This window comes from Melitaea cinxia, chromosome 15 (assembly GCF_905220565.1).
Source record: "Melitaea cinxia chromosome 15, ilMelCinx1.1, whole genome shotgun sequence".
NCBI classification, from domain to species: Eukaryota; Metazoa; Arthropoda; class Insecta; order Lepidoptera; family Nymphalidae; genus Melitaea; species Melitaea cinxia.
The window spans coordinates 9,380,750-9,401,916 of NC_059408.1; the positions used below are offsets into that span (position 1 = coordinate 9,380,750).

Below are 21,167 nucleotides of genomic sequence, written 5' to 3' on the forward strand. Positions count from 1 at the left end.
ATGTAGGTACGTGTAAAAATATAATAGAGTTTCTGTCATACAGGGATATCTTATCAAAAGTTATTAGAACGTGCGGTATGGGAATAGATATAATTTATATGCAGTGATCACTAAACGTATACAGTCTACAGCATGCATATCAATACAATTTACATTTACAAACTACGATAAATAATTGTAAAATCTTTTTAAAACATTTAGTGTCATGTCGTATTTACGTACCAGAATCTGAACACAATATTCTTAAAGACAAAATAGTACCTTGCAATAATAAAAAATATTCCATATTCGACTATAAATTTAAACGAAAAGATAACTTAATGAATACGCTGGTATTCAGCATATAGTCATTTTAATTTATCAATGATGAAAGAATGGCTATTTCGATCGTCATTTAAAAGTTTTGTGGTTTCAAGAAAATCAGCCATTTTGTGAATTGAAAATTATTCATGAATATTTTTGTAAGATCGATAAGAAAAAGAAGAAATGATATTTCAATTCTTGAAAAATTTAATTTAGAGAAAGCAGCATAAGAACAACACACAATGGCAAAACTTGTACACTACAAAAAAAAAAATCTTTCGGAAACATAAAACGTACGATATAAGTAAAAACTTTCTTCTTAAAAACGATTTGGCATAACGTTAGATTCACCGAGTAAATTAATTATTGATCTAAATAAATAAATAACGAGATACCTAATTTTTCTTAATTGATGCAAAATTTATTAAATTGAACTTAAAACTTTCTCTAGACCCCTACATCTCCGTACAAATCTAGATTTATAATCTCCACCAACGAAGCTCCATAAGCGAATCAATATTTAGTACAATCATCAATTAATTTACTATAACAATATTAAAAATATCATAATAAATAAAGATTTAATGACGGATGCGATGCGGGTGGATAGGCCCGCATCGCATCCGCGTCCGCTGATGTCTTCCTCAAAAAATGTGTATCTGCATCTGTATCCACAGATGTCAAAATTCACGCATCCGCAACAGCTCTGATGAATAGCACGAACAGCTCTATATATATATAAGATACAGATAGAAGAAAAAACAAACATAGAAACAAGCAAACCTTTTAATACCTAATTTGCTACAATAGCAATACTTGACGTGCAAAAAATTTTAGTACATAATGTGATGTAAATAGTTTCCCAAAAAACTCTCCAATAAGTAATTTGTCTTTTGTAAGCAAATGTGATTTAAAAATGCTTACATATGATTAAAAAATACTTACATATGAACGGTAACGCCATCTTTTAGTAAATTTGACGTGGCAGATCTCTTTTTGCAGCAAAAAACAGAATAACTCGGCATTTTTTGAAGGACGTTGATTCAATCGCGCAATTAGATTTAGTCTAGTGATCAGTGCGGCTGCAACTAGTTTTATTGTACGCGTAGGACCATTTGGACTTATACATTGACAGATGGGAACGCCTGTGCATGGCTACTCCCCTCCGTGTTGCTCTATGTTGAAACATATGCATTTTTAGTCAGCATATTTTTTCCACTACTTAAAAAAGTATTTAAAACGGTCATGTTAAAATCATGTCAAGTAAATTTATAAGTTACTGAAAGGTATGAAGCGTTAAATTGTTTTAGCCATTAAAATTAACGTAAATATAACACATCACTATCCTTCATTTTAAATATATAGTGTACTAATTTGTTTTTTTGCTAAAGTAATATTTTTACAATTTATTGGAGTTTACCTCTTTACTTTTTTTTTGTAGTTTATTGTTACCTCTTACGACACCCACCGAAAGAAAGGGGGTGGCTATATTCTTACTGCTGTAACCACACAGCTAACTTTTATAGTTATTTATTAATACTAATACTTAATTAATTACTTAAATTTTTGGCTAGTCAACTGGTAGCTGAATTTTCGTTCGTTATCTGTTTATTTATAAACTGTCAATTTTCGTATAAATGTCAAATATGACTTTTTAGTTTCTAATGGGATCTTTATCCAGTAAAGTAGTTCGTGCATCTAAAATGGCGAGTTCCACGGAAATTAAACAATTCATCAAAGAAGCAATTTCGCAAGAAAAAGTTGTAGTTTTCTCTAAAACGTACTGTCCCTATTGTACGTTAGCCAAAGATGTAAGTATAACCATCTACTTTATTTTCTTATTTTACTGTATTATTAATATTTTTATCTAACATTTTAAATATCTAATACCTAATAAGTTCAGTTTTTTGTCTTAACTTATAACTCATTTACGATTCCGATTTCCGACTAAAATTCCGATCAACCAATGTACCATGAATTGCTTGTTAATGTTTGTTTTAATTACTTTCAGGTGTTTAGTAAGATCAAACAGCCGATTAAGGTGTATGAACTAGATCAGCGAGATGATGGACCGGAAATCCAAGAGAACCTTGCTCAAATTACTGGCTTTAGGACTGTAAGTCGCAATTTTTTTCCATGAATGACATATGAAATAGTGACGTCATTCTTCTAATGGTTGATAATTCTTTTAAATACTCAAATAATAAGTAATTTGTACGATTTTATTTTTGTGTTACCCACACATTAGGAAATTCTAAACATTTTTTAATATCATATCAAAAATCGACCATTTCAGCGGAGATCGAACCTGCATCTCTGACTGATCATGTCGGTGCTCTAGCCAATTAAGCTATGGAACGATGTACCCGCTAGATCGAAATTTTTGATATGATGATTTTATATTCGGTCTACAATATGCAAAAGATATCATTATACATATTTTTACTTTTTTTGTTATTGCCATTAATTAGTTTCCATTTTTTTTTTCATCTACTATATAAAATTCTCGTGTCGCGGTGTTTGTAGTTAAACTCCTCCGAAACAGCTTGACCAATTTCATGAAATTTTGTGTGCATATTGGGTAGGTCTGAGAATCGAACAAAATCTATTTTTCATCCCCCTAAAGATTAAGGGTAGTCCACCCCTAAATTTTTTTTTAATTTTTAGATAAATTATTTATTCTTTATTTTATTATGATTCGGCATTGAAAAATACATACAACTCTAAATTTTCACCCCTCTACCACAAACCCTTATTTTTAAATAGTGTTTAGCGGCAAGACAACATTTGCCAAGTCAGCTAGTTCTTCATATTTTGCGCTTCAACAAACATATTGCATTATATAGATTAAAATGAATTATTAAAAATAGTTTGTAAAAAATAGAAGTTTATTTTTTTTTTTTCTTTAAAGAAATAAGGATAAAGTTACACATAAATATTAAATATATGCATATAGATTTTATAGTGAAAACATTGTAAATGAAGTATGTATAAATTATAATTAAAGTTTTTATTAAATTCTCACACATATATTTAACATAATATTGTGCAATACTTATCACCATTAAAAACCAAGTACAAATGTGGTAAATAATAATACTACATGAAAAAACTTACATTGACATGCTTCTATCAAATGTGATAACAATTTTTAGTCTAAAATACACCGACCACTGAAAGTAATATTAATTAAAAGTATGCAATGTTTTTGCCTATTCATAAAGGTTTGAGTTTGATTATCTACTTGATGAACGTAAAGATTTTGCAGCAGTATCTTAGACTATTTGAAGTTAAATACGTGTATATATTTGTTTATTTACAAAGAATTATGCTTTTCAGGTACCACAAGTCTTCATTAACGGCAATTGCATCGGAGGAGGTTCGGACGTGAAAAGTCTATACGATTCTGGAAAACTGGAGCCAATGTTAATTGGATAAATTAAAGCTATTGAAGAAATTAAACAATAATTGTTGTTGTCAAATTATATAAAATGCTACTTATAAATAATTTAAAAGTTGCTTATTTTTTTATGTGATAAAACAGCTATTATTTGCTGTATTGCAAATATTTCTTTCACAAATTCTTTGTAGATTATATATTTTTATTTTACCGTTTTGTAATAAATTGTTAATAAAACAGTTTTTCATTTTTTGTTATTTTTTATTGTACTTAAATAAAAAATTACAATACAATTAGAAAGGCGAACGTGAAAATGATTTACGAAATTTTAATCATAGTCATTAAAATATTCAAATCATAGCAATGTGTCGCTAATAATTATGTAAATAACGCTAAGTCAGCGAGCATCTCCCCTTGACGGTCATGAGGGTTAAAATCGGCCCGAATTAATTCTGGAGATTTCTCCATAAATCCTTCAGAAGAAGTCGCCTGTCCCCTCCCTAAACGCTTTATTACGCTCACGGGATGAAAACATCAGGCCCACTCAAGGCCACTACGCGCAGCCTGCCGCCGCCGAGGGGAGACGCGCGCCGTACGCGCTAGCTGCTATATATCCTATGTCATTGATAAAAGCGTCCTTTTCCCGTAACGCAATAGAGAATTGAACTTATTGAGGTGTAATGCGTGTGACGGAGAAAGAAACAGCTACATTTGTTACCCTCGACCCCTGTCCTCAGCCGCCCTAGCGACTACGCGAACCTGCCGCTAGTCGGCGCTTGCGAGCCCGCCCTAACACAACATGCTTTAATATCTTATTTTGTATCATGCTTGTGTAAACAAACTGTTTTGGTGTATGAAAGCATTTTTATAATTGTGCATGTTAACACGTTCAGTGCTTAAAATGTTTATATTTCTTGCTATAATTGCGAGACATAATGTACTATGGCTCAGAAATAAGGGAAAATTAAATAGCTTAAGGTAAGTCCGACGCCGCTCTCTTGATTAGTTATCTATTTAAGATCTAGTTACACATTTCTACTTAAAATCTATTTAAAGTACATATCTTATACTCTTAATAAAAATATATGTTGAACTATTTGAAATAAAAAAAAAACGAATTTAAATTTATTAGTGCAAGCACCTAAACACAAGTATAAAACAAGTTGACGTAAATCAACTATAAGTACCAACAACATCTTTATTATATTGTACAAATTAGTGACGTTTTCGGTAAAATATGATTATTGTTTTAATGTTACAATTACATTGTACGTAATGAAATCAGTAAAAAAAGCATAATGTATATCATCAATACCTACTTCCTAAATTTCTCTACTATACTAATTTATTATACATTTAATCCATGAAAACTACTTAAGCTATAGGATACGACGTTTTACCTACGACGTTACTCACGTGGTTTGAATTGGTGGATTTATTATCCACCAACCTGCAGTAGAACAACAAAGGTTGAGCTCTAATTTTGTTGCTTCATAGGAAACTACCTTGAGTTCGTTAATCTAATAGTGGGGTGTTTTCGGACTATTGCAATAAACAACAGGTTGATATGTCTAACTTTCAAAACAAGAAATGGAATGTGTACAGTCAAATGCTTCCTAACATAAAAAATTGTCACAGTTGGTGTTCCTTCTTAGTATATTTTATTTAAATCTTAAGCATAAAGCCCAATTTTGTTCTTAGTTAGATCAGTGGATTAGGTGGCTCTTCTAGCTTGTTTACTTGATATAAAGATCATTAAGGGATTGATGGGCTCAACACGTGTCTGTCATTCATAACGAATAAGTATTTTTTTAATATTTTTAGACAACAACGTGATTTTAAAGGTTATTATTATTTATATAAAATGGTTATAGGGGCATAATATTAGTGATTTCATTCAAATCACTTATGGTCGAAAAATACTCAACAATAAATATTATAATTAATTATAGTTAATTATGGGCGTACGTATATGGGGCGTACCATAGGGCCAAAAGGGCCACGGCCCAGGGCGGCATCATAAAAGGGGCGGCGCAAGCCTAGTATGGCTTAAGCCGAGCTTACGTACGAGGGAAGTGTAAAAAAAGGCTAGCCAAAATATATTGCTGATATTTATTTGCCTTGTGCAACTAAAAAAAGGTTTGCCGATATATAATATCTATTGGTAATTTCATCCACTATTAATTATCTAAATAAAAATTACGGAATAGGTGGCCTAAAAAAAGTCCGCTGAAAATTTTCAAACACAATAATCGATTATTTATTAATAGTTTTTATTTCGAAAACTCACATCTCTAATACAAACGCTGCTTTTCCATTTTTAACGTAATTTATGGGGCAGCAAAAATTATTTGACCAGGGTGCTGCGTTTGAAAATATGCCACTGATGTTAATATAATGATAAGGCAATAACTCCATAAACAATGGCCACAGCACTGGCTGTTGCGCTAGAGGTCGTGGGTTTGATCCCCGCACACGTTTGCCGTGGTCGTGGTGTTTGTGTAGTCCTTGTGGGGTCTCCCCACCGTGCCTCGGAGAACACGTTAAGCCTTCGGTCCCCGTTGTTATCATGTACACTGATAGCGATCGTTACTCATAGTAGGGAATATATCCACCAACCCGCATTGGAGCAGCGTGGTGGATTAAGCTTTGATCCTTCTCCTACATGGGGAAAGAGGCCTATGGCCAGTAGTGGGATATTACAGGCTGAAGCGTAACTTCATTAACAAAGTATGATAAATATAAAATTTTAAATCCTTAATTTACGATTCAGCTCATTAAAAACACGTGGAAAACTTTTTAAAATTTTTCGATTTCTATTATTATTTGCAAATAAATTCATAAATGTAAACGTTACATCTATATATGTAACAAATTTTTACGCTAGTTGAATAAAAACGGTTTACTAAAGGCAGAATAGACTGACTGACGGACGGACTCAGGTTATAGATGGTTGAAAAGGGTTCCAATCTGTTATTGACACTACTCTATGGACACTACATAACGTTTAGTACGCGAGTTGTACGAATAATGTGGAGTATACCTACGTGATTGGATTATAGTTATAATTGTAACAAATCTATAACTTTTTTAAATTAAAAACTCATATTTGAGTAATTTATTAGCAATTAATAAGCAATATTCTCCTGATCATGGTATGTAAATAATAAAATCATTGTGACATTGCAATTTTTTCCATCAATTTAGAGAACCAATACATTCTTTTATATCGATGAAAAGAAAATTTATTATGCAGTTCGTGTATCGGTTCCTTCGGTCTCGAGTTAGGGGCGTTTCGGCGGGAAAGGCAGCGTAAAACGGGCTAGGGGTTGCTACGGGTGATATAAACCGGGCGCTAGTCAGACTTCAGGCAGAGCGCCTACGACTCCCGTGAAAGCAACGTAGCGCTTGATCAGCGTCGCGTGTCGTGCTACGAAAAACTTTTGGTTTGATTCCGTAGTGTAGATTATTTTTAATGTGAAGATCTAAAAATACTTGAAGAGAATAGATTCCTTAGCTTTCTTGTTGGTAAGATGTATAAGATAAATGTTTGTGTTGTGTTACGTTGAATTATTGAATTGCTTTTTTGTTTGTATTTGTTACAATTAAGCTTTATATGTAGCTCTGTAAAACGTAATAATAATCAATAAATATTTTATTTTATCAAAAGCAATCAAAGCAATAATTATTTGTAACCTGTTTTTTGCTCGTTGTTTGCCTTTATATAGACTTTGTCCCTAATTTTTAAAAAGTCTTAGAATTACAATCGACATTAACTTTCGATTCTATACAACCGCATAATGTAAAAAGAAAAATAACTTGAAAGTTACTTTATTCAAGTACGCTGTACAAAGCATGACTATCGTTTATGAGTCTTAAAAATAAAAATATTTTTCTAATAGTAAAACTATATCACCGGACGCTTATTATTATTATTTTTTGTACATATATAGTTTAATAATAATAAAAAATGACACAATATGCATGATTTAATAAAAAATCCCATACTTAAAAAACATCTTATAAAACAATAGGCAGCTTTAGCAAGTTTTTTTTTAATTATCGACTTTTTCTAAATATATTAATTAGCAAACGAAAGCCTTCGCTTTTACTTAAAACAAAACACTTTATATAAATACTTCTCTACATTAATACCTTATTCTTTTTTATATCTTAAGATTAATAATCGTTTGATAAGACCATAATAAATTTAGCAAGTCACGTATGAAATGACGTTACATCGTATCTCCAAAAACCGGAATTAGCAAGAAATTATTACTTGCTTAAATTTTTATATTATATTTGAGATTATAGCCAATGGACACGTTAAATTTGTCTCATGAATATTTTTAATCAAAGAAAAAACGGTGTAGTGTTGTCATTTGACGATTATATTATTCGCTTTATATTATTCTTCTTCATAATATTTACTTACTAGCTGCTGCCCGCGACGTCGTCTGCGTGAACGCTATACAGCACCAAAAATACCTACGAATATACCTTTTAAAATAACATTCATTTACCCGTTTCTTCTTTACATTTCATATCTACAGAAAAATCTCATAGATGGCGCTGCTTTAAAATTGTCTTGCCTACTTATATTCATTTAATTATATTTATCGGCTTAGTTACTTATATTGCGTGATTTTTATAGTGTGAAGCTAGCTTATATAGCATGGTTATCAACATAATAACAACAACATGCGTAGTTAGATTACACGTTGTTACAGAATGCGTTGAGGAAATAAAGGTTCACTACTCGTTCCCGGCAGGTGATAGCATGATAATATGTAGCCTATATGTTGACCCGACTTCTTAATAATATTTGTGCCAAATTTGAAGTAAATCCATGCGGAACTTTTTGAGTTTATCCCGGACACACATACAGAAAAACAGACAAAATTCTAAAAACTATATTTTTGGCTTCAGTATCGATTGTAAATCACACCCCAAGTATTCTTTAAAAAAAATAATCAATGTACAGTTTTGACTTTCCTACCATTTTATTATATATTTAGATAGAAATGGACAATATATTCAGAATTAAGAAAGATTAAATAAAACTGAACCCGTATGGAGACAATATAAACACAAAGTAGGCGCCAAAATAAAAGACAGAATTGTATCCAACTTAAGGAATTAAATATTTAGGTATACTGAAACATGATATGCATTACACTGTTCTGTCGGTTTGACATTTTTAATATATAAAAATAGTTATTTAAAAAAAATATACGGTCGAATTGAGTAACCTCCTCTTTTTTTTGAAGTCGGTTAATTACTTAAGTAACATTGGTCCTTTTCAGTAAGTGCAAAAGATTTTTTTTTTTTAAATTACATTTGTATTTGTTATGTTCATTAACTAAAAGTACAACCATTGAAACTTCTTTGCGGAAGTTTCACAACAAAAAGTCTAACTTTTCAAAGTAATTTTTTTACGCTTTTTTCTTTTTTCATTCTGTTTAAAGTTTCCTCTTGGTCTCGAATTTCCATAGCGTATAAGCTCACATGTCGTTTTAGTTCGAAATTTACTTGATTTTTATAACATAAAGCGGTTTATACGCTGTTGACGCCGAGACGCATCTCTGTAAAAATGAAAATAAAAATCCTCACGTATTCTCTCGCATGTCAACAAACTTCAGCCCGGGTAGATGTGTACTCGAGTGCCTATTTATTTTCATTAGTAACGGTGAATTATGAAAGTCATTTTATGTCAGAATAGGCATCCCGATTGTTCACTCGCCTGTAAAGGATATTAAATGTATTTTTAATCTCTTCCACTTTCATACTATAAAATACCTTCACATCTTAGTCCACCGTACCCGATTTTAAAGGTGAAATAATGTGGGAAAACAAAAGGCTCAAACTAGTGAACCGTATAATGCTAATAATGACAGGTCAGACAAAAGAAAGTATCATAAAACGTGAATATTGTAGTAGTCGAATAGTAATGTCGAACTGTTTAAATATTTTATTAATCTCATTAAAATTTTAAAACGCACAACAGTATCCTTGTTAAAACTTTTAAAAAATTTCTACGAAAGGATCGTTAATTCAAAGTTAGTCAATCAAGTACCTACTTCAACAAGCCTTTACCAAATCCAAAGTATTCTGGAATTACAAAGTTTGATGGAAAAATGTATTAATTAAACGCCGCGAATATGTCTGAGAGAGGCTCATCAAAAATGTATAGAATTCGTATGATTTGCATAAAAGTCATTTTATTGCCTCGGAAGACAAACAGAATGAGATATTAGCTGGAATGAATCCAGCGATGCGATGGAAACTGGCGGTATCTGCTCCTGCGAGTCTACTACCTCTGCTTCAATAGATAAAGTTGACAATAAATTAAAATTTGTTGAAATTTTTTTTTCACACAAAAAAAAATATACTTTTTTTGTGTATAGATTAAGACACTGACAGAACGAAGTCTGTCAATAGTTAATCTATACAAATAAATAAAAATTGGAGTGTCTGTTTTTACTATTAAAATAACCGCTTTTTGCTAAATGCATATGGGATGTATACACGGTACATATACTAAAATAACATTTTTTACATTTTTTGTCTGTCTGTTTTGTCTGTCTGTCTGTCCTTTGTTCCGGCTAATCTCTAAAACGGCTTGACCGATTTTGACGTGGTCGTGACTGGATAGCTGATGTAATAAGGAGTAACTTAGGCTACTTTTATTCTAGACATTTATTTAATTTTATATAATATTAAATAAATTACTTTTATAACTTTGTGAACTAATCAAAGACTTTTTTATTAAATTCCACGCGGATAAAATCGCGAGCACGGCTAGTAGTAAAATATAGAAGCAACACAATTTGAAAAAAAAAATGTTGAAATTTATATATATTTTCTAGTTCTTGATTTTTTTTTTAATTTTGTTGATTGGTTTTTAATTAAGTACATAGAAGTATTTAGGCAATTTTAATAAATTTAGTATTTTAGAAAATAACAAATGTCGTAAAATAAAATAAATCAAATAAAATAATAATAATAATAATTCAAATTATTAAGTGAAATAAAAAAGATATGGCTTTATTGATTTTTGTCGACAGTAGAAAATTACATAAATAATTTAAAGAAAAGTTTACTAGTAATATTTTAGTTTTACAAACGTCATATATAGGTACAGTCGTGTGACTGATATTACGTCACTTCCGTTATATATTTTTCTTACGGTTGTAGTATCACTTTTTTTCAGTTCGCTTGCCCAGTCAAGCCTGCCTGCCATAAGGAACTTCGTTCCAAAACTTCGTTCCAATAAATTTAACGTTTTACGGGTGATGACTTTAATCTTTTTTTTCTTATAAAAACCTTCCGTGGGCCTTAAGGAACATACAAAAATAAATAAATTAGCCGAATTGGTCAAGTCACTCTCGAGTTATGCGCTTAGCAACATTCATTTTTATTTATAAAGATTATTTTTTACTAAAGGATTTTTTGGAAGAAATTGCTAAATAAGACCCATTCTACTACCCTGAAGCTATTTTTAACCGACTTCAAAAAAGGAGGTTCGACCGTATTATGTATGTTCGGGGATAACTTCGTCATTTATGAGCCGATTTTGATAATTCTTTTTTTGTTGGAAAGGAGATATCCCGAGTGTAGTACGATGATAAGAAAATCAGGGTCTGATGATGGAGTCCCAGAGATATCGAGGGAAACCATCGAAAATCGTAGTCGTGATGACTAGTGCGTTTGTTAATTTTTTCTACTCACGTTGTTATTACTTGTCGGTGTAATTGAAGTCGGTTTTTTTCGTTTGCGAGCAAACACAATTATTAAATAATAATGTGTATTACGTAGTACAAAATAAGGTATAAATAAAATAAACGAAAGAAAAATATTTTACAAAAAATGAAAGTTGCTTGTTCATATTTTTGTAACTATTTATTAAGGCTACTTCAACAAAGTATAAAAATAGTATTTAAATAAATAAATAAAAAGAAAAAGGCCACAAAATGTCTAGCATAATATTTTTGTCTTTATCGTAATTATGCTTGTCAACCGTCTAAAGAATATTGACGCGCTGAAGAATTTTCGGAAATAATTCAATGAGCTCGTGATAATTATGTTGAGTAACTTCGTGGGGAACAACCGTTAGTCATTAAATATTCATTAGTCCGCAATAAAAAATTGCCTTTTACTTCAAAAGATTCATCAATACCCATAAACAAGATTAATTAATGATCGATAGGCGCTGGTCCCATTCATTTGTTTCAATTAAACCTAATTAAGATTTATTTGATTTGTGCCTAGTGACAATGTTAAAATATTACTGTGTTTATTTGTTTCAGATGTTAAATCGGACGTTGCGACAGCACTCTGTAGAGATAAGATAGTTCGCACTTAGACTTAGAAAGGAATAGTACAAACCTATCGAACTTATCTATTTTAGCTTTGGTAGAAAAATGTCGCCATAGAAAACCTAAAAAGTATTGAGCCATAAAGTGAAAAAGATTTTTGCAAACGGGCCATTTGGCATCATAAATTAGAATGAGATAGCGTTATCGTGGCTTAGTTTTATAGAAGAAAACAATGCCAGAGGTTCTCATAAAGCATCGATATCTCAGTTGTGAGTGTTGCGTAGCTTAGGGGTAGTGGTAATGTGTGAAGATAAGGAAGAGGCTCGTAGCGAGGCGGCGGCGGCGGTCACTCCGAAACGTCTTTGCTGGCCGAAGCGAACTCCCGCCCCCATCCCGGACACTAGGGGCCTTTGTTGCGCCAAATTACTTAGGAAAAATGGAAAGGCTAAAAAGGTGAGATATCTATATTTTAAGTCAAAAATAATATCATAAATCTTTTCACTGTCTTATTTTAAATTCTTATTAAGTCTTATATTACACACCGCCTTCTCCATAATATATTTGAATTTCTGAATTTTCGCCTGAGCTGCACCTATCAACCTAAGATCCTCCATATTTCAAGGTAGAGCGCCTATAAGCCTTATAATCAAAGTTTCGAACTGAAATTCGGTCACGGCGGTTAACTAACCGTACTTAAGGAATTGACTTTACTGTCTATCTATCTTATAAACTCGGCATCGGTTTTCAGAAATTAAATAAACACCCGTATATGTAGGTATAGTTTGTAACTTCAATTTCGTTTTTAGAGATATTTCCGACGTCGTTAAGAAGTTCGCTTCTGAACTGCTGAAGATAATAGAATGTAGGTACATTGTGTTAAAGATCATAACTAGTAGGGCAAATTAGTTCAGTGGAATCGCTAACTTTTCATCAAATTAGTTTTCGCTGACATCGCGTGCGCTTTCAACTTTGATTAACCGCCCTGAGGCAAACAAGTGAATAAGTGCCGACAAGATATGACGTCTTGCTGAGAAATATATATTAATTATAGAGTTTACAACTTCTTATTTTTGGCGATCTCGTTCAAAATCGTTGTGATAATACTTTTTAATTATTCGTTTGCAAATACTGAATCTTTACACTGGACCTGACTTTGCAAGTGATATATGGGCTTGTCGCAATATCTGAGCATATATTAAATATTATAGTGCTTGTAATGATTTAGATAAAGATCCAACAATCTGGTATATTACGGCATACACGATAGAGTACCTAACTGTTGATCTGTCATTCCGAATCACAACATCATAGAAAAAAAATCGTTTTTTATAATTTAATAATCGCAAATACGAAGTGGGTGGCAAAAAATAGACGTAGGAGTTAGAAAATAACAAGAGAATTTCAATCAAATGGTTCTTAAAAAAGAAAAACTGCTAAATATAAATAACGAAATATCAGTATCTATTTTAAATTATCGCCATCATCACTTCAGCTTATTTAAAGTTATATTTAGTTGTAATTCACAAAACTTATAATTCGATTTAAGACGAATGAAATGTTTTTATTTAGCAAGTGAGACTGGTTGAAAAAATAAATATTTTCTTTGAATCAAGCGGCATCTCCTAGTGGTTGCACTGTTTTGCAATTCTAAAATCGGCAAAGAGATTTCAATCTACCTAATGTGTCTGAGATATGTCGGCTCTAGACTTGGTTGTATCGGAGAAATTCGAAATGCATTAGGTTCGGTGTCGAGTTTTATTTGAAATATTTTTCAAAATATTTATAAAATTTACCTAAGACTGGGTTGAAAATTTCAATTATAAATTTTATATTAAAAAACTTTATAATATAATGCATACGCATTCAGCCTTTAACATCCCACTGCTGGGCAAAGCCCTCTTTCTCCATATGTGAGAAGGATTGGAGCTTAATCCACCATGCTGCTTCACAGAGGGTTGGCGGATATGTCACTTACTATGAGTAACGATCGCTATCAGGTTATATTATATATGATATTCTGTAGATATTTTTTTTCATATTTATAACATTTATTAAATACTATAAAAGATAAAAAAAACCGACTTCAATTACATCGACAAGTAATACAACGTAAGTAGACGAAAAACAGTGAATTAAATACGCGTTATCAAAGATTACTCAAAAAGACTCATCAGATCTCGATAAAATTTAAATAAGACTACATGACAAGTTCCACCTTACGATAAAAAAAAAAAGAATTATCGAAATCGGTCCACCTAGTCAAAAGCTATGAGGTAAAATACATAAAAGAAAATAAAATCGAATTGAAAACATTCCTCCTTTTTTGGAATTGATCAAAAATTACCTAACTATTTTCACTTAAAGAATATAATATAATACGCAAAGAAAGAAGATATACGCAAGGTTAATTTAATTCGACATCTCTAATTAGATAATAAGATAAACATTATTTTATATTCATCTTCTATAAGATAAACGTACTTACATGAAACTAAAATTATTGTCATTTAAGAATTGAACAAAGAACTGAAGTTCTTTGTTACTTTGAGTGTAAAATTATACAAACGTATTTACTTAAAGATATATAATTTATATTTAAGTCTACACCATAAATAAAAAATGACTACTCTACGCTCCTTTATTACACGTTTTATTTTTCTTCCTATGTTATTTCAATGACTAAGCAACTGAGAGTCATTAAAAACGGCATGTTTTCTTTATTTCAAAGCTAAATTTTGCTTTTGACTCTCTAAAGGGCTCAATTTATCCCAATTATGTCCTTGTAAAGAAAGTATATTACCATTAACGTCACCCTAATTTTCCCCTTCAAGTAGCGGCGCCACAGCCTTTAAATGATTTTTTAGTTTACTTACATTCGGAGGTTATAATTTACACTCACAAGTGTTTTTTTGGGCCTAATAACATTATTAGTTTACTCACGTACATATACATAGGACTATTAATAAAATAATGTACATTTGTAAATTGTATTTTATGCTAGTGTAGGTTTAGAATTAATTGAAAAACTATTTATTTTGACTATTGTATAAAAGTTTTACACTTTTGTTCTTGTAACCGCCTCGTTAATATTAAAGCAGAACAACAAATTTAATTTAAATTTGTCCGGATAAAATCACATTATTTAAGTAGGCCGAAATACGCCGTTTGTTAATGAAGCTTTGCATAATAATGGATACTAGAAATTTGATTAGCTTTCTCAAAAAGTGCCGAGCTTCTAATTTTAAATTAAAAGTACTTCGAATCCTTTGCCGATTGGTCACGATCGTTTTGCTATTTTCATGATTGCAAATAAAAGAAATCTTTGTTGCCAATTAAACTGCATATCTAGAGTTTTGTACCATAAATAAATAATTATTGATACCATAATTATTTCACTTAGAAAGTACAATTACTATATACATATAACTATGTGGGATCTCTAAAATTTTTCGTATAAAAGCAAAACTATCGAACTATATCTTTAGGTATAAACTATATCTTTAGGCTTTATGTTATAACTAGCTGTATTCCGCGATTACACCTGCGTTAATTTGAGGAAAAAACGTAGGTACTAAAACAGTTTTAAACCATTACTGTGACAAGTTACTGTTATGGTCAAACATTGTGTTGGCCACGTAAAGATTCCATTCCAAGCATACTTCAAGCAGGCTTCTCCCATTGTCATTCACTCTCTCGTTCCCAACATACCCAGAAATCTTTCATACCCATCACACTTTACTCCAACCCACCCATTAAAGTCCCCTAACATTACGATCCGTTCATTTTCTCCGCACTTATTCAAGACATCTCTCATGCTATCCCAAAATTCCTCTCTCTCCTGTTGGGCTTTTGATGACCCACCTCCACGTATCTTTGTCGGTGCATAGGCCCCAAGCATAAACAAGCGGGTGAGTCCAACTTTTAGCCTGATCTAGAGGAATCTTTGGGCTTACACATTCATGCTCCATCACACACATTCAACCATTCGAGAGGAAAGAATCACACCTACTCCCTGACAGCCTCGGCTGGTTTGGGGGACTCCGACCAGTATGCCGTGTAGGGACCATGTACTGTGGTGTCACATCCCTTCCTCTTAGTTTCATTCACGCATAGAACATCTATGCATCGTTCATCCATCATCTGACATACTTCATCTACCTTACAATTCATTCCTCCTCTTACATTCAACGTAGCGAAGCGGCTCTCCATGGGCCACTTTTCGCCTTCGCGAGAAACGAGACGTGATGGGAGGCGAACCACATCGCCGCCATTTTGGTTAATTAATTTTTTTTTTCCATGCGTTCCCACGAATAGCAAGGGAAAGGTTTGTCCACCCCAGCAGAGCCCCGCATGCCAGGGTAAGAGCCGGCTTAAATCTGGGTCCCGGTCCCAGGGCAGAGTGGCACGCTAACGACTAGGTTTGCCCCTAGCCACGCATCCGCGCGGCAGACGTTGGATTGGCGGAGAGGGTAGGAATAGGGAAGGGAAGGATAAGTGGTGTGAAGAATGAAGAAGGAAGCAAGAAGTTGGTGTGGGGAAATAGGAAATGTAGGATATTACCGCCCAGAGGGTAGGGGATAGGACAGTAATAGCTAGGGAAGCCGGGGTCGCATACCCATATACTATACCACAACTACCGGACAGGTAATTGAGATGAGTATCCCATGACTATCTATAATAATCTATAAGGATTAATATGAACACTTTTTGTGATCATTAATTCATCGCGGAGCTATTTTAAAACTATGATATTTTCTAAAGTACGTTCAATTTTGTTCAATAATAAGTACTTGTGTGATGTAAAGAATAACGTATTTATTTGGATAAGGATTTATATCATGCATGTAAAACCACAATTGCAAATAATGCATTATTTTAGAACAAACTTGATGACCATAAAAAAAAATTGAGTTAACCTTAAGAGATAGACATATACTGCCACAAACTTTTTTAAACTTTTAATGGCGATTAATTCAATCTTACATAATTTTTGGGTAGCTTTAACCGTTTACGTAGCGCACGCAACGGAAACTGTCAAAAAAGAATATATTTCGTGAAGTCGTCGTAAAGAATGTAGTTCGTTTTCGTAGCATTTCTTAATAATGCTCAGTTTCTATTAGGCGTCGTGTGATATCATATTATCTATATTCTTCCTCGGTAAATGGACTATCCAACTCAAAAAGATTTTTTCAATTCGAAGCAGTAGTTCCTGAGATTAGCGCGTTTACACAAGCAAACAAACAAACAGGCTACTCCGCTTATGTCTTTATTATATGTTATAATAATAATAATGGATGCCCTTTGACTACCATAGTTAATCAGTTCAGCCCAGCGCAGTCCACTGCTGGACATAGGCCTCGGCAAGTTCGCGCCAAAAATGGTGTGAACTCATGTGTTTTGCCCATAGTCACCACGCTGGGAAAGCGGGTTGGTGACATATCACAGTTAATAATTATCGTTTAATTTTTCCAAAATATGAATCCACCATAGACTAAGTCTGTAATATTTGTTATTAGATACCGATCAGGCAGGTACTACCTAGTATAGACATTGACTACAGACCTAGGCTTTTGTCCAGATCGCCCAGTGGATAAGTTTTTCTTGACTATTAGCATACTTTTCACTTCGACCGTATTCAATATCGAATAAAAGAGAAATCTCGTGTAAGTAGTAACATTAACATAATCGCAAGATTATCGAACCTTTTCAACGGTAGTTTTTAGTTCATTTAAATATTCGCAAACATCCTCATATTACTATCGTATTCTATTTGTTAGATTTGATAAGCTTATTATGAAGTTATATTAGTCAGAAAATAATTAAGAGTAATAAAATAAAATAATTGAATGTCAAAGCACGTGTTCACAGTTTAAATATGTACTTATTATTTAGATTATACCTATGTACCTACAGTAAAACTTATTCAACTAAATGTAAGAATTAAAGCATTTCTTTCTCTCTTTACCTTTAATATCAACCGCTACGAGAACAATACTTTATTTTCCTGAGTGGTGTTGGAGCGATCGGGTCGCTTATCCATCGTCTGGAGTCTGAACGGTGTTAATTCCCCCGCTTCTTTATGGACATCGTACAATATAGATTTTACGTGGTAGAATCTTGATAGGATACCGCATGCAGGAGAATTCACACCTTTAGGGTATTGCAGTCTAGTGTAAAATTTACACTATTTTGTTCGGAGATAGTATGTGTGTTTACTTTAATAATGTCTACGTATAATATGTACAACATCACAACGGGGTTATCGGTAGGTATAGTAAAAGAGGACAAGATCAAGGGAACTAAAGATTTATTTTAATTTAATTCGATTTCCGTTGAATAAAACATTACATGTGATTTTTTTTAATTTACACATGATTTTTTTTAATTATTTCCAATCAAACAGTACACTAACCTTTATATTTTCGAATATTTTCTTCAACATCTTAATTTTTTTTTTTTAATTTTAACCTTCATATGAGATTTCTGTTCGGTGTTTTAACTTCAACCATACTACATAAGGCACATTTTTTCTTAAAAGTAATTTATTTGTGAATCTTTCCAGTTAACTCCACTTAGTTACTGGCGACAAATTATATTACTTTACCAAAGTGTAACTGACTGATAAAAATACTGACGTATAAAGAAGTGTTAGACCCGAGACCGTCATTAATCCGAAACTGATTGTCAGCGCACTCAGCACACTCAATCAACGCCTTTCTTTCGAAAGCCGTAGTCATCGAGAATATTACATACAAATGTTAACTTTTTCTTGGGACTCGTGGACCTCATCTTACCTTACTAAGCCTGCCTCCAATTGCTTTAAAATAATAAAAAAACTACATTGACGAAGGTAACAGACAAATAGGTACCTACAGCCTACAGATGTAAACTTGTTGCCTTTTCTAATTGAAAATTTATTACATTTTATATATTTAGTTCGGACTTTCATTCTTCCTTGTTTTTTTAGTTTCAATTTTTAGCTTCGACATATAAAGTGCAAATAGTGAACTGTTTTTATAAAAACGAAAAAGTAAATACGGGCCTAAAAGTAGTGCGAAACGAAAAAATTGTATTTCAATTTATGATTGCGAAATAAAAAGTAAACTGCCAAAAACCTTAAGCTATCAATGAATACTTAGAGGTTTTGTTAAATTATTTCGTATATGTAATTTGCGGGTGTTTTACTTTTAGAGTTAATTTTTTCTTTAATACACTCCTTCACGTATAGGGCCTTCACCCACTTCTGGGACAATATCTATTTGTGAAACAATACAGTGCAGGTCCGCACTGTTCGTTTGTACAATAACTTATTTCTAATACGACTAGTACAGAAGCTAATAAGCTTATCTTGTTTTCAAATAGTGCTGTTAAATTTTGTAAAAATTACCTAAATTATAAATACGAATAACCATAATAAAAATACGATTTAATAAGTTTGGTTTATTGTTTGTCAGTTGTTAGTAACAATAATTTATGACTAATTTGGCTGTCGCGTGCAGCAACTCAAAAATTGTTTCGATGACAACAATTCGTGGCTACAATAGGTTCATTAGGCAATTTTTAAAAATTACATTAAAAACATCATAATAAAATTATGTGGTGTCATGGGACACCAGGTAGGAACGAAGTTCCTTCGGATAGTATAGAAGCAACACAATTTGAAAAAAGTGTTGAATTTTATATATATTTTCTAGTTCTTGATTTTTTTTTATTTTGTTGATTGGTTTTTAATTAAGTACATAAAAGTATTTAGGAAATTTAGTATTTTAGAAAACAACAAAGACCGTAAAATAAAATAAATCAAACAAAATAATAATAATAATAATTCAAACTATTAAGTGAAATAAAAAACATATGTCTTTATATTTTTGTTCACAGTATAAAATTACATAAATAATTTAAAAAAAAAAACTTTACTAGTAATATTTTACTTTTACAAACGTCATATTATACAGTCGTGTGACTGATATTACATCACTTCCGTTATATATTTTTCTTACGGTTTTAGCATCACATTTTTTTCAGTTCGGTCGCCCAGCCAAATGTCAAGCCTGCCGTAAGGAACTTCGTTCCAAAATATTTGTAACGGTTACCAGTTCGCAAAATTAGTGACCGTAAGCATTAAGAATATTTCATTATAATATTTATCACCTGAATTTAATGATTCAGTTGCTTTACAGATTTAGTTAGACATATCTATTATTCTTTAAAACGAGCAACATTTTGCCATTTCTTTTGAAATAAAGTGTTATCTCTAAAAATTAAGAACAAATTTATAACAAAAACAAAATTGTAAAAAAAAAACGTTTGAGTTAAAACACTCCTTTCATTAGTGTATTATAAGGCTTTATATTAAAATAGCACGTATCCTATTTAAAAGTATCTCGAGCAAAAGCGCATAACTACAATTAACCTAAAATCCTGTTTATATTTTTGCAATTTGAATAAAGTACATTATATGATATACAAAATTTTTATTTTTGTACCATATTATTTTGTTTTATATTCACTTTATTATATAAGGTTTTAATAATATTTTCTAGTCGTTATATTAAAATTGATATTTCTCTTTAAAGCATTTAACAAACAAGTTAAGGAGAATTTTCCTTCGATCGGAACTTCCGCTGTGTGTGAAGTTTCCACGTCTCGTGGACATCTTAAGATGCATCGGTCGGGTCTTGGTGTAAGTTGCTACATGAAACTTATCTTCTAACTTCTTTCTTGTGAACTTTCCGAACACATCGGTGCAGTTTCGACTATTTTTTAGCAAAAAATAACATAAAATATTTCGTTCGTATAATATTCAGAAATACTAAATTCTTCAAAATGTAAGGACTCGAAGTTACATAAGCATTGTCTGTATGGTAGATTATATTTCGAATAACTCTTTACAGTTCATTGTAGTTCAATACACAATGAAATATATATATATATATATATATATATATATATATATATATATATATATATATATATATATATTAGTAGAACCAATAAGAACATTATTTTACGATTTTATTAGATACTATCATCCCGCCTCGGCTTTGATTATTTAACAGAAATTTCAAAATATTTTCTCTTTCTCTTCTGGAAAATATAATATAGTCTATGTCCGATGATAGTATAGCTTCCCAACAGTGAATTCA

At 31.8% G+C, this 21,167-nt stretch overlaps 2 protein-coding genes and 1 long non-coding RNA gene across 3 annotated transcripts in view; 2 read left to right on the forward strand and 1 right to left on the reverse strand.

Moving 5' to 3' along the window:
* Positions 1–1,919: 1,919 nt before the first annotated feature.
* Positions 1,920–3,869, forward strand: LOC123660704 (glutaredoxin-C4-like). The gene is made up of 3 exons (XM_045595753.1): positions 1,920–2,114; positions 2,315–2,419; positions 3,643–3,869. The coding sequence occupies exons 1-3, from the start codon at positions 1,968–1,970 to the stop codon at positions 3,739–3,741; spliced, it is 351 nt and encodes a 116-aa protein (XP_045451709.1). The 5' UTR covers positions 1,920–1,967; the 3' UTR covers positions 3,742–3,869.
* Positions 3,031–19,441, reverse strand: LOC123660705. The gene is made up of 3 exons (XR_006744235.1): positions 19,431–19,441; positions 7,830–7,841; positions 3,031–3,108 (listed from the first exon to the last, which is right to left on the reverse strand). It is a non-coding gene; the product is annotated as an uncharacterized LOC123660705 (long non-coding RNA).
* The window catches only part of LOC123660703, a 39,519-nt gene continuing 30,673 nt past the window's right edge, over positions 12,322–21,167 (forward strand). The window contains exon 1 of the mRNA XM_045595752.1: positions 12,322–12,474. Coding sequence (XP_045451708.1) covers positions 12,322–12,474 — 153 coding nt within the window. The remainder of the gene's footprint in view (positions 12,475–21,167) is intronic.

Coding starts and splice junctions, on each gene's coding strand:
- LOC123660704 (XM_045595753.1), top strand. CDS start 1,968: ATGGGATCTTTATCCAGTAAAGTAGTTCGTGCATCTAAAATGGCGAGT. Junction 2,115..2,314: donor ATTGTACGTTAGCCAAAGAT/GTAAGTATAACC, acceptor AATTACTTTCAG/GTGTTTAGTAAGATCAAACA. Junction 2,420..3,642: donor AAATTACTGGCTTTAGGACT/GTAAGTCGCAAT, acceptor TATGCTTTTCAG/GTACCACAAGTCTTCATTAA.